The sequence below is a fragment of the Echinops telfairi genome, unplaced genomic scaffold (assembly GCF_000313985.2).
Source record: "Echinops telfairi isolate 266 unplaced genomic scaffold, ASM31398v2 ScPeMD7_5;HRSCAF=22, whole genome shotgun sequence".
NCBI lineage: Eukaryota > Metazoa > Chordata > Mammalia > Afrosoricida > Tenrecidae > Echinops > Echinops telfairi.
Window position 1 is genome coordinate 29,126,459 of NW_022103901.1, and position 11,254 is coordinate 29,137,712.

Here is an 11,254-nt window from a genome sequence, read left to right on the forward strand (position 1 = left end):
CTTGACTTTCCTCCTGTCCCACTATCATGCTCAGTCCCCACCAGGGTTTCAGCAATTCCTCTTGACTACATTACCCTTGATCATGCCCTACCAGTCCTCCCACACCCACCTCCCCACCAATTTGGATCACTTGTTATTTCCTTGTCCCTGGGTTTGTTAACACCACTTCCTTTTCCCCCACCTCCCCCTCTCCCATGTCCCCCAGAACTGTTGGTCCCATTGTTTTCTCCTCCAGATTGTTCATCCAGTCTGTCTTATTTAGACAGACCTGTCTCTTTCTTTCTCTCTCTCTCTCTCTCCACACTGAGTCGATGTCTGCATAGCGGGCCCCTAGTGCAGGATAGATCTGCCCCTGTGAGTGTCTGAGGCTTCCACTCGTTACAGGAGTGGAAAGCCTCTTCTTTCTTCCGTGGCGTGGCTGGTGGTTTCAAACTGCTGACCTTGCACAGTGTAACCCAGTCTGCCACTAGGGCTCCTCACTCCCCTGAAAACTATTCCTTGGGCAGTGTGCTGGTGTCCATCGCCCAGGTGGTCACCCTGTGACTGCATCAGCTCCTGAGGGTGCATTTACTCCCTGGATCAGCCACTGGAGGCAGGGCCTGGGGCGTGGCCTCACAGTCCTGGAGCGGGCACAGATGGGCACTTGACCCTGATGGTGCCCCAGGGGGCTGGCACTGGATTTCCCTGTTGGGCAACCCCCACTTAAAAGGACCCTTTCTGACAGACCCTACAGCCAAGAGCACCTACTTCTGAGGTCTCAAGCCATGCCTGTGCTGGTGGGAGGACCTCAGGAGGGCACCTGTCCCTCTGTCCCTTGGCCCAGAGGGCCTCCTGTGCCTGGGGCTGGAGGCCCCACCTGGGGCTTCTGCTTAGTATTCTGCTCTGTTTGGCAAGTGAAATACGGGAGAAGCTGGGTCAGAGCAAGTGGGGCCCACAGGCCAGTATGGACCCCAAGCCCCAGCCTCTTACCCCTGGGGGGCTGTCTCCACAAAGATGGGCTTGCTGAGGGTCCGCACAAGCCCAGGGCCCCTCATTTCAGTCATCTCAACTGTTGCTGTCAGGTCTGGGCGTAGCGGCTTCTCGCCCTTTACTCCCCGGTCAGGCCCTGGGAGCTCTCAAATGGGCCCACCCTGAAGAAGGGGCTCTCAGGGTCAGTGGGCACCTACTTCTCAGTGGCTCCCTGTGACCCTCCCAGTCAGGGCCCTTAGAGCCTCCCTTCTGGCCCCAAACACCTTCCTTAGGTCACAAGACCCACAGCCCAACCATAACCTTCCCTCGGTGGGGGTGCCTCCAGCATGCCCTGGGCAGCCTGGGTGCAGGTGGTGTCGCGGTGGGGATGCAGGTGGGGTCCAGGTGAAGAGCTGAGGTAGAGGTATAGTTGGGAGCCCAGGAGAAGGATGCAGGTAGGCTCAGGAGGGGGTGCAGGTGGAGCTCAAGGAAGGTGTGAGTGAGGGCACAGATGGGCCAGCTGTCAGCCCACAGAGGTGCATGGCCTCAGTGTGGTGGACAGGCAAGGGCTCCACCTGCTGGCTTCCATGTCCAAGGCCAAAGCGGCACTGCTCCCGACAGGGCTCTGGGCTGTGTCAATGTACCTCTCAAGGCTGACTGTCCACCTGGCCCCAACTGCAAGCATTCCAGTGCCACCCATCGCTGCAGGGCTGTGGTGACAGCAGCGTGAGCTTGACCTCGCACCCACACGCCTGGGGTCTTGAGGTTGTGGGTCAGCAGCGGGACCATGCCTTCTCGTTTGCAGGGCCCTGGCATGGCGCTAAGGCCCCTTCCCCATGTGTTGTGCCTCGATGTGGGGTCACGGGGGCAGTGTGGAGTGAGCTCTCTCTCCCTCTCGCAGGGTCCCCGGCATGGTGCTCAAGGTCTTCTTCCCCACATGTTGCACCTCGGCGGAGAGCGGGCTGCTGGTGGGCCGCTGGGTGCCGGAGCAGAGCAGCGCCGTGGTTCTGGCCGTGGTGCACTTCCCTTTCATCCCCATTCAGGTCAAGGAGCTCCTGGCACGGGTGCAGCAGGCCGGCCGTGTGGGCTTGGCTGTCCTGGGCACATGGTGCCACTGCCGCCTGCAGGAGCCTGAGGAGGGCCTGGGCCGCTTCCTGGAGGGCCTGGGCGCCATCTTCACACATGAGCCCTGGCTGCAACTGTGCCGGGAGCGGGGCGGCAGTGTCTGGAGCTGCAAGGCCCTGGGATGGCCCATGTCCCCTGGTGCGCCCAGCCCAGCGCCAGTTATGCTCATCTTCTACGACCAGCGCCATGTGCTGCTGTCTCAGCTGCATACTCCTGCGACCCTGCCAGACCCCCAAGCTGGGGACGCCCCACCCAGCGTGGGGGGCCTGGCAGCCGTCTTCGACACAGTGGCCCGCAGTGAGCTGCTGTTCCGCAGTGACAGGTTCCACGAGGGCCCTGTGCAGCTCAGCCACTGGCAGTCGGAGGGCATCGAGGCCAGCATCCTGGTGGAGCTGGCCAAGCAGGCCTCTGGGCCCACCTGCCTGATGCTCAGCTTCCTGCTCTCGCTCCTCTCAGCCGTGGGGGCCTGCAGGTGGGTGTGGGGCCTGTAGAGTGTCTGCTGACGCTCCTGGGAGGCAGGGATCGCTGACCCCGGGCTGGGGCCTCTCCCCCTGGGGCAGAGCCAGGCACTGAGCCCTGGGTTCCAAGAGGAAGGGCAGCCAGCTGTGAACTGGGGTCCCCTGCAGCCACTGAGGGCACAGAGGCCCCAAATTTCATGCAGAGGCTCTAGGCCTGGGCAGCCAGCCCCTCCTCGCAGCCCCCCTTGAACAGCTGTGACCCAGATACCCCCTTGTCCTGGCTTGTAGGTGACAAGGACCCAAGAGGGGCTGTCTATGCAGGAGGCTTTGAGGGGAGGTCCTCAGGTTTCCAGAGGCACCGGGAAGCTGGGACCATTCATGCGCATGAGGGCTGTCCCCACCCCCCTAACTTTCCACTGTGATGCTCTGCAGTGGGCGGGCTGACCACACAGCAATGCTGTCCTGCCAGGGTCTTGGCCATGCTGTGGAGTTGAGGGGCACTGCATGTCCCCTTTTCCTGGCATTAGTTCAAAGCCGCTCCACCAGAAATGAAGCCTTTAGAAATCCCCACCTGCCACCCCCATCAAGCCTCCCCGCTGGCCAAGGGTCTGATGCTTGGCTGGCAGATGCACACTGAGCCCTGTGTGCTCCCGCTGGGGGCCACTCGCTCTGGGGACACCTCCTTCCACAGCATGGTGGGCAGCTGGTCACCTAGGCCCTCCTGAGACTGGGAGCCCGGCTGTCTGTTGCTTGGGAGGGGACAGGTGCATCTTGACCCTGCGCACTTCCCCCAGCCCAGGCCAGGCGTAGGGCCCACAGGCTGAGAGCAGCCCAGCATCGAGAGGGCCTCAGGGCTCAGCCGCTGTCCCCCACAGGCTGTTCCGGCTGTGGCCCCTGCCCTTCATCTGCAGCAAACTGTCCACCTGTGAGCAGGCCCGCCACCGGCTGGGTCACCTCACCTTCCTCTTCAGTCCCCGGAAGGCCGAGAGCCCTGTCCAGCTGATGAGGTACCCACACACACACCCCTGTCCCTCCCACCTCCCCACCCACTATAGGCCATCTGGCCATCCTGTGTGCTGACTGCTGTCTGTCCTCAGGAAGGTCAATGTGTTTTTCTCACTGCTGCTGGACGTGGCCCTGGGCTTGGCGCTGCTGGCCTGGCTCCGTGCAGAGAACTGTATTGGTCAGCTGGCCGATGCCCTGGTCCCCGTGGCTGATGTGAGTGGGGATAGCAAGATGGTCCCGGAAGCTACCCACACATCTGTGGGAACCCCTCCTGCCCGTGTACCACCCCTGCGCCCCAAGCAAGTCCCTTCCTGTTTTCCTGGCTCCCGCTGGCCTCTGGGTCAGCATCAGCTGCCCTCCTAATTTCACTGTGATACCATCCTGTCCTCAGTGGTGGCCTCACTGCTGTCCTGGGCCTGACCTACCACCTCGCTGCCATCCCCGGTCCCTCTGAGCCAAACGCCCCCACCCCTAGTGGGAGCTTGTCCTCCTCAGGGCAGCCCTTTGGGTGCCTTTGCATCCAGGCAGCAGTGTGCTCTTGGGGGTGGGGGTGGGGTATTGAGGGGTGGCTTGGCCCTGCTCCCACTCTCCCTCCATGGGTTCGTCCAGCCTCCCTTTTGCAAACGTGCTCAGAGACATAAATATTTGATTTTAAAATGAAAGCCTCTTCCTGCTCCAGGGCTTACCTTTAAATATTAAACAAGCTCTATTTATAAAGAGCATTCTACTCCTTCTGCGCTTCGGGGCCTGCGTCTGCAGTGGCCACAAGGCCTCTGAGCAGGCAGTGGAAGAGGTCAGGGCAGCAGGGAGCTGCCTTTGCCTTGTTCACGTGGCCCAGGTGCCCTGCTCTGGCAGCCCCATGGCAACTTGTACAGCGAAGGCTGGTCATGGTGGCCCTGACTGTCCCTTCCAGACAGCACACCCTCTTGGACTCTACATAGGGAGTGGGCCTGGGCAGTTCTGAATCCAGCAGCCTGAGGGTGAGCTGGAAGAGGGCCAGGGGTCAACATCATGGGGTCCCAGTGGGTGGTGGTCACCTGGTTGTACCGGACCCTGACCATGTGGTCCCATGGGCCTCAGACGCCGTGTCACACAGATGTGGCTCCTTGACCATGGTGGGGGGGAGCAGCAGGGGGGTGGTGGTGGTGGTGAGATCAGTGGGATTTGGTGTCAGTGCCCCCCACCCCACCACCCCCATGTCTACAGTGCGTGGCCGAGGAGTTGCAGCATCTACTGCAGTGGCTGATGGGAGCACCTGCTGGGCTCAAGATGAATCGGGCACTGGACCAGGTGCTGGGCCGCTTCTTCCTGTACCACATCCACCTGTGGATCAGTGAGTGCAGGGGGTGGGGTTGGCACAGTATAGGGGCACTGGTTGCTGGGCTGCCTCTTCCTCCACCACGTCCACCTGTGGATCAGTGACAAGGTGGGGTAAATATGCAGGGGCGGTGTGAGGGGACAGTAAGTGTAGGAGGCTATGTGAGGGGGCTGTGCCCTGGCCCTGCCACGTAGGGCTTACACAGGCACTCACCCCTTGCAGGCTACATCCACCTCATGTCTCCCTTTGTCGAGGGCATCTTGTGGCACGTGGGCCTGTCAGCCTGCCTGGGCCTCACGGTCGCCCTGTCCCTCCTGTCCGACATCATCGCTCTCCTCACCTTCCACATCTACTGCTTCTATGTCTACGGTGCCAGGTGCGAATGCCCCACCCACACAGCCCTGGGTCTGTCCTGGCCCCCTGCAGCCCTTGACTCCTGACCTCTGACCCCATAGGCTATACTGCCTAAAGATCCACGGCCTGTCCTCGCTCTGGCGCCTGTTCCGGGGGAAGAAGTGGAACGTGCTGCGGCAGCGAGTGGACTCCTGCTCCTACGACCTGGACCAGGTGTCTGTGGACCGGGGGCCTGCTGACCAGGGAGGGTGCCCGCCTGGCTGGTCGAGCTCAGGGGTGTGGGGGCTGCTCCACAGCACCCTAACACAGCTGCCCCTGGTTTCTAATTGCACTGATCCCACAACTGTGGGTGTTAGCAGCAAAGTGTGGCATCTCGTGGCATGTTGGGAGGCCCTCTAGCTTTTTAGGGAGCTCCAGACTGGTTCAGGGGCCACCTTGTGCAGGGCCTGCCTGCCAAATCTATGGGGAGCCCCAGCCTGGTCCTAGGACTCATCCGGGGTCTCTTGCAGCTCTTCATTGGGACCCTGCTCTTCACCATCCTCGTCTTCCTCCTGCCCACCATCGCCCTGTACTACTTGGTCTTCACCCTGGTGAGGCAGCAGCTGCAGGCTTGGAGGAGGGGGGCAGGTGGGCGGCCTGGGAAGGGCCCCTGGTGGGCTCTTGGGCCTGATCATGGCCTCTGCTGCAGCTCCGGCTCCTGGTGGTGGCCGTGCAGGGCTCCCTCCACCTGCTCATAGACCTCATCAACTCGCTGCCTCTCTACTCGGTCGGCCTGCGCCTCTGCCGCCCCTACAGGCTCGCAGGTGGGGATCACAAGGGCCCCTGAACAGCTTTCCCCGCCTTCTGTCCACCCATGGATAGGTCCCCGGTTTCTCTCTCCAAGAAGCCTCAGGCTCTGGGATCCCAGGCTGGAGGCCCATAGAGGCTGTGGTAGCCAGGCCTGCTGTGAGCATTTGGGTGCTCTGCAGGCAGGGGCGTGGGGGTGGGGGTGGGGGGTCTGAGCAGTACTCTGCTTTCAGCCGGTGTGAAGTTCCGGGTCTTGGATCATGAAGCTGGCAAGCCCCTCCGCCTCCTGATGCAGGTAACAACCCCTGCCTATGGCCAGGACCCCAAGGCCTGATGGTAGAGCCCCGCTCCATGGCCTCTGTCTTCTCTTAGATGCCTCCAGAGCAAGCCCTGAGCCCCTCCTAGACCTGAACCAGCGTCCACTACCTGCCCTTGAAGGAGTGGGCAGCAGCCCCGGCCCTTCAGTGCTCAGGGACATGTGCAGGCAGCAGGGTTTGCCCAGCATTGACCCTGAGAGAGCCCCTCTCACCCCAGGCTGGCCCCGGCCACTGCCCAGAACAAGTAGAGAACTGACCACCGGTGCCTGTGCCTGTGCCTGTGCTCCGCCCTCCTCAACCCCTCAGGGAACTGCGCAGGCGCAGGGCGCAACACAGCTCTCCTGCCTCCACAGATAAACCCGCTGTCCTACAGCCGCGTGGTGTGCACCTACCGCCTGCCCAGCTGTGGCTGCCGGCCTCGCCTCTCTTGGAGCGCGCTGTGCCGCAAGCTCTTCTTCGGCGAGCTCATCTACCCCTGGCGGCAGAAGGCGGGCAAGCAGGACTGAGGGCTGCCAGCCGGCTAGCCTTTGCCTCATACTCCGGGGGTGGGGGGCCCTGTCCCCCTCCCAGTCCCTTGTTCCTGGGCCCTCCGTGGCAGGTGGGAGAGCTGGCCTAGGCAAGCATGTCACAGCACTGAGTGGGACATACCTGGTCCTGTTGGGTCACGCCACTGCTGCCCTCAGCTCGCCTCAGCAGGTCCGGCTACAGCAGCTGTGCCCCAGCCCCTCAGCACTCCAGGGCTGGCCTGTGGCAGGGGGACAGAAAGAGGGCCCCAGGATGCACTGCCTACAGCCATGCTCCGTCCAGTGCCTCAGTGGGGGCTCACCAGTCCCTGAGTCCCCACCCAAGCAGTGCCCAGCCAGGAATCTGAGGACTCTGGTGAGGGAGCTGCAGGGCGGTCTGACAGGCACTGGCGCTCTGCTGTTAGGGCTGAGCCTCTTCACTGGTGCCAACAGGAGTGGAACCCATATGTTAGGGTTGTCTCTGGGGATGCCTTCTGGGAGGGTGAGATGCCAGTCGAATGGCCTGGGGCTCTGTGAAGGCCACTCGGCCGGGCCACCCTCACTGTGACAATAAACCCTTTGTTTTGGAGCTGACTGGCTTCATCCTTCCTTGGTCACGAGCAGAGGAGGGGACATGGGCACCCACTGCAATGGGCAGGGCTCCATACACCCCAACCCCCCAGCATTGGTTGAGCTGGGAGACTCCTTGCAAGGCAACAAGCAGGGTGGTACAGGGCCGCTCCAGCCTCAAGGATGCCCAGGGCTAAACAATTGGTGGGGCTGGTTCCAGACTGGAGGCCTGGTTGGCACCTGGGGCACGGGGTGAGAGGAGGCTGCCTGAGGACCTGTGTGGGCTGCTCCTGGCTGCTGCCTCTTTGTCCCCCAGAACTCCAGGCTCCCAGACCAAGCTGACCTACCCCAGCTTCCTGTGACCTCCAGGGCCTGGGGTGGCTTCTTGCTCATCCTAGGACTATGGGGTGGGGTAGGGTAAGGCTCGGCTCTGGGGCCACGCAGTCACTCAGAAATCCAGCATACCACACTCTTGTGACACGTCACTTCCACACTGGCTACTGGGCTGCCTCTTCCCCAGCTCTCAGTGGGGCTAGCCTCAGGAACATTGGTTACCCAGCCACTAGAAGTCCTCAACCACTCCTGCCCTCCCTGCCTCACCCAGCCCCTGGCCTTTCAGAGTAGTGACATGCTGGTGGGTGAGCCTCAGCTGGCATTGTCTGAGGTCCTCAATGTTCAACTGCTAACTACAGGCCTGTCAGAGGTTCAAACCTACCAGCTGCTCCCAGGGAGAAAATTGAGGCTGTCTGCTTCCTTGAAGACTGACAGCCTCGAGAACCCTTTGAAGCAGGGGTTCCCAACTTCATGTGGCCTGCTGCCCCCCAGCAGTGAGAGCGTTTGTCCTGCAGCTCACAACCAGAAAGGAAGTGCAGGTGCCTACTTTTGAAGCCTCCTGGGTCATTCCAGCACACATACCCCCCCAGGAGCCGTTACCACCCACTTTGGGAAACAGTAACAGAGAATCAGGAGGAATTGGAATCGACTGGAGGGCAGTGGGGTTTTTTGTTATTGTATAACCTTCACCACTATTTATTTTCAAAACTTCATCACCCCAAACAGAAACTACCTATTCATTAATAAGCAGCCTTTCTCCCTCCTCCAGCCTTGGTCAGCTCAGCTTCTCAACAACGCCGTGTCCCGGCCCATGGCAGACAGTTTGCTACCCTGGGCTCCTGTGTCTTTCAGGGCCTGGTTTCTGTCACTCAAAACTGAGTGTCCCAGGTTCATTCCAGGTCACAGCCTATTTCAGCCAGTGCGCCACGCGCTTTATTCTAGCCTGCCATGCGTGCACGGCCCGTGGTCCTATTTATTATTCCTCTGCCAGGAGAACCAGCTGCTCCTCTCGTAGCCGTTGCTGTCCACACTTGTGGGCAAGCGTCTGTGGAAAATGGTGCCCATGGCTGTTTCAGATTGCCAAGTGGTGTCTCCCTGTTGATCAGCAGACCCTGATGCCCCTCTGGTGTGGGCATGACTTTTCATTTCTCTTGGGTGGAGACACTGAAGTGAATTAAGAGCCATAGTGTAGTAGTTTTAGTAGTAGTATGTTTAATTTTTTTCTTTTTTAAAAATTTAAATCATTTTATTGGGGGCTCATACAATTCTTATCACAATCTATACATACATCCATTTTGTCAAGCACATATGTACATTTGTTGTCATCATTCTCAAAACATTTGCCTTCCACTTGAGCCCTTAATATCACCTCCTCATTTTTCTCTCTCCCTCATGAACTCTTCATAATTCATAAATTATTATTTTGTCATATGTTACACTGAATTTTTTTGAGCTATTACATATCATACCTAAAAGCATTCTCGGGGGGACTGGGGAGGGAGGGGAAAAATGAACTGATGCCAGGGGCTTAAGTGGAGAGCAAATGTTTTGAGAATGATGAGGGCAATGAATGTACAAATGTAATTGTGATAAGAGTTGTATGAACCCCTAATAAAATGTTAAAAAAAGCATTTTCATAACGTGATCAATGAAGCAATGGTCTCCCCCTCACATACACACACACACACATACACACACTCCCCAAGTAAACTGCTGTCACTGAGGGGACCACCCCCTTCCAGTCCAGCACTCCTGTGCTGCTTCCCTTGGATAAACCCTGGGCCCAAGACATGCTCTTCTCCCCTTGCACCATGGCTCTGGGGAGCTTCCTGCACCATGCCCCTTCCCTTCCCTTGTTTGGGTGAGGGGGGCAGCTGCAGGAAGCAGGCTGGATTCACACTCCCTGTCAGTGGACATTCCACGATGTCCAGTCTTTCACAAACAGCCCAGTGTTCAATGTGGGATTCTCTGCCCCAGTAACGAGCCCATGTGAGGGTGACTCCAGGCAAGGTGAGACACTGCACCATGCGCCTGTTGGCCTCGCCGAGCCAGGCCGAAAAAGGGTCCCCACACACTGGCCCACAGTCGTCATCACCCTGAAGCTTGGGCAAGGGTGCTACTCTGCATTAGTGTACAGCTCAAAGATTGAAACGATGCCTCTTGTCACGTGGTCACTGGCTACTCACATTTCTCTGCCCGCTTTCATGTACCCACCCATGCTGTAAACTGCCCAACAGCACTGCCACCTGGGGCCTCGCAGGTTGTTGACTCACTCACCCACACTACCAAGGCCTGGTACCTGGGGGACCTAGAGGGTTTGTTTGCAGACCCTCCCATGGGCTCAGCCTCTCTGGCGCTGGTACCTTGACACCTTCAGAGCCCTGGAGACCCGACGACTCCTTTACCCTGGGACTAGAGTTTCAGCAACTGTGGGTCTGTCTTCCTGCGGACCCCAGGCGGGCTGACCACACTGCTCACTTCCCGGCACAGCTTGCAGGAGGGTGGGCAGGCAGCGGGCCTCGGCCCATATCACCTCCTGGCTGGCTTCGTGGTTGTCTCGTCTGTCCCCTGGCCCCGCTATCCATTCCCCAGGGCCATTCTCTCCTGGCCCCCGCTGTCCATTCCCTGGCCCTGGCAGTCCTGCTCTGCGGTACGTTCCTTGGCCCCAGTCGTTCGTTACCCCACCACAGCCGTCTGGCCATGCGGCCCATCTCCTTGGCCCTGTCCGTCCGTCTGCAGATCCTTGCTGTCTGGCCCTGTCGTCCCCCGACCCTGGTCATCAACGTTCCGAACCGCGCAGTTGCCCCACAGCCCAGCAGCTCTCCGGGATCGCAAATCCCGCCCTCGAAATCCCCGAGCGACAATTCGCCCTCCAGACAGACCACGCCCACTCCACGACGAGCGCGGCTGTAGAAGGAGGCCAGTTCCAGTGGGCCAGGTCGCCCACGGCCAACGCAGCCGGCCGTAGCCGGCTAGGGCTTTAGCTTCTCCCGGCACTGACACGTCGCTTGCCCTCGGAGACCCCCAGCTTGTGGCTCCCAGTTAGCTAGAGGGAGGGGCACGTATGCAAATAAGTTCGGAGTTCCAAGTCCCTAATTGGTGGGATGGGCTAAGTGGGAGCCTGACGGACGTGCGGGCGGACCAATGGTGTCTGGAAGATAGACAGTAGTGGCCAATGGTGACAGAGGGGGCGGGCGAGATGGCGGTGCTTGGAAAGGTGGACGAGACCACGGATGTCTCCGTATGCTCAGCAAAGAAACGACTAGAGCAGTATGGTCGTGATGGACGTGCAAGCAAACCAATAGTTTCTGGAAAGTGACAGATGGGTGGCCAATAGCGACGGTGAGAGGGCGGGCGGCCGGGAGCTCCGCAGAGCTGTGTGGGAAGCGGTGAGGCGGGGCAACTGTGACGGACATGCGTTCCGACTAATGGCCGCGGTCAAGCGGCCGTAGAGCGACCAATGGCTTCGGTGAGAAGGCGGGGCTCGCTGGTGGTGGGCGGGCGGACGGAGGCTCCGCAGCGCTGTGTGGGAAAAGG

The 11,254-nt window shown here is 60.0% G+C and overlaps 1 protein-coding gene across 2 annotated transcripts; it reads left to right on the plus strand.

Annotated features, from left to right (window-relative positions):
* The first annotated feature begins 231 nt into the window (after positions 1-231).
* On the plus strand, positions 232-7,403 carry PIGQ (phosphatidylinositol glycan anchor biosynthesis class Q). Of its 2 annotated transcripts, none has more exons than XM_004705774.3 (10): positions 232-2,545; positions 3,407-3,538; positions 3,629-3,749; positions 4,743-4,869; positions 5,077-5,230; positions 5,310-5,421; positions 5,718-5,798; positions 5,897-6,011; positions 6,228-6,289; positions 6,665-7,403. In XM_004705774.3, exons 1-10 carry the CDS (start codon positions 1,860-1,862, stop codon positions 6,815-6,817), a joined length of 1,743 nt encoding a protein of 580 aa, XP_004705831.1. In that variant the 5' UTR covers positions 232-1,859; the 3' UTR covers positions 6,818-7,403. The 2 variants fall into 2 exon arrangements, with proteins under 2 accessions (XP_004705831.1, XP_045142011.1); XM_045286076.1 differs by lacking the exon at positions 6,665-7,403 and adding an exon at positions 6,367-6,658.
* Positions 7,404-11,254: the final 3,851 nt, after the last annotated feature.

What these genes read in the sequence shown, in the direction of transcription:
- PIGQ (XM_004705774.3), top strand. Translation starts at nt 1,860, where the DNA reads ATGGTGCTCAAGGTCTTCTTCCCCACATGTTGCACCTCGGCGGAGAGC. An exon ending in TCAGCCGTGGGGGCCTGCAG is followed by an intron (nt 2,546 to 3,406) that starts GTGGGTGTGGGG and finishes TGTCCCCCACAG; the next exon opens with GCTGTTCCGGCTGTGGCCCC. An exon ending in CCCTCCGCCTCCTGATGCAG is followed by an intron (nt 6,290 to 6,664) that starts GTAACAACCCCT and finishes CTGCCTCCACAG; the next exon opens with ATAAACCCGCTGTCCTACAG.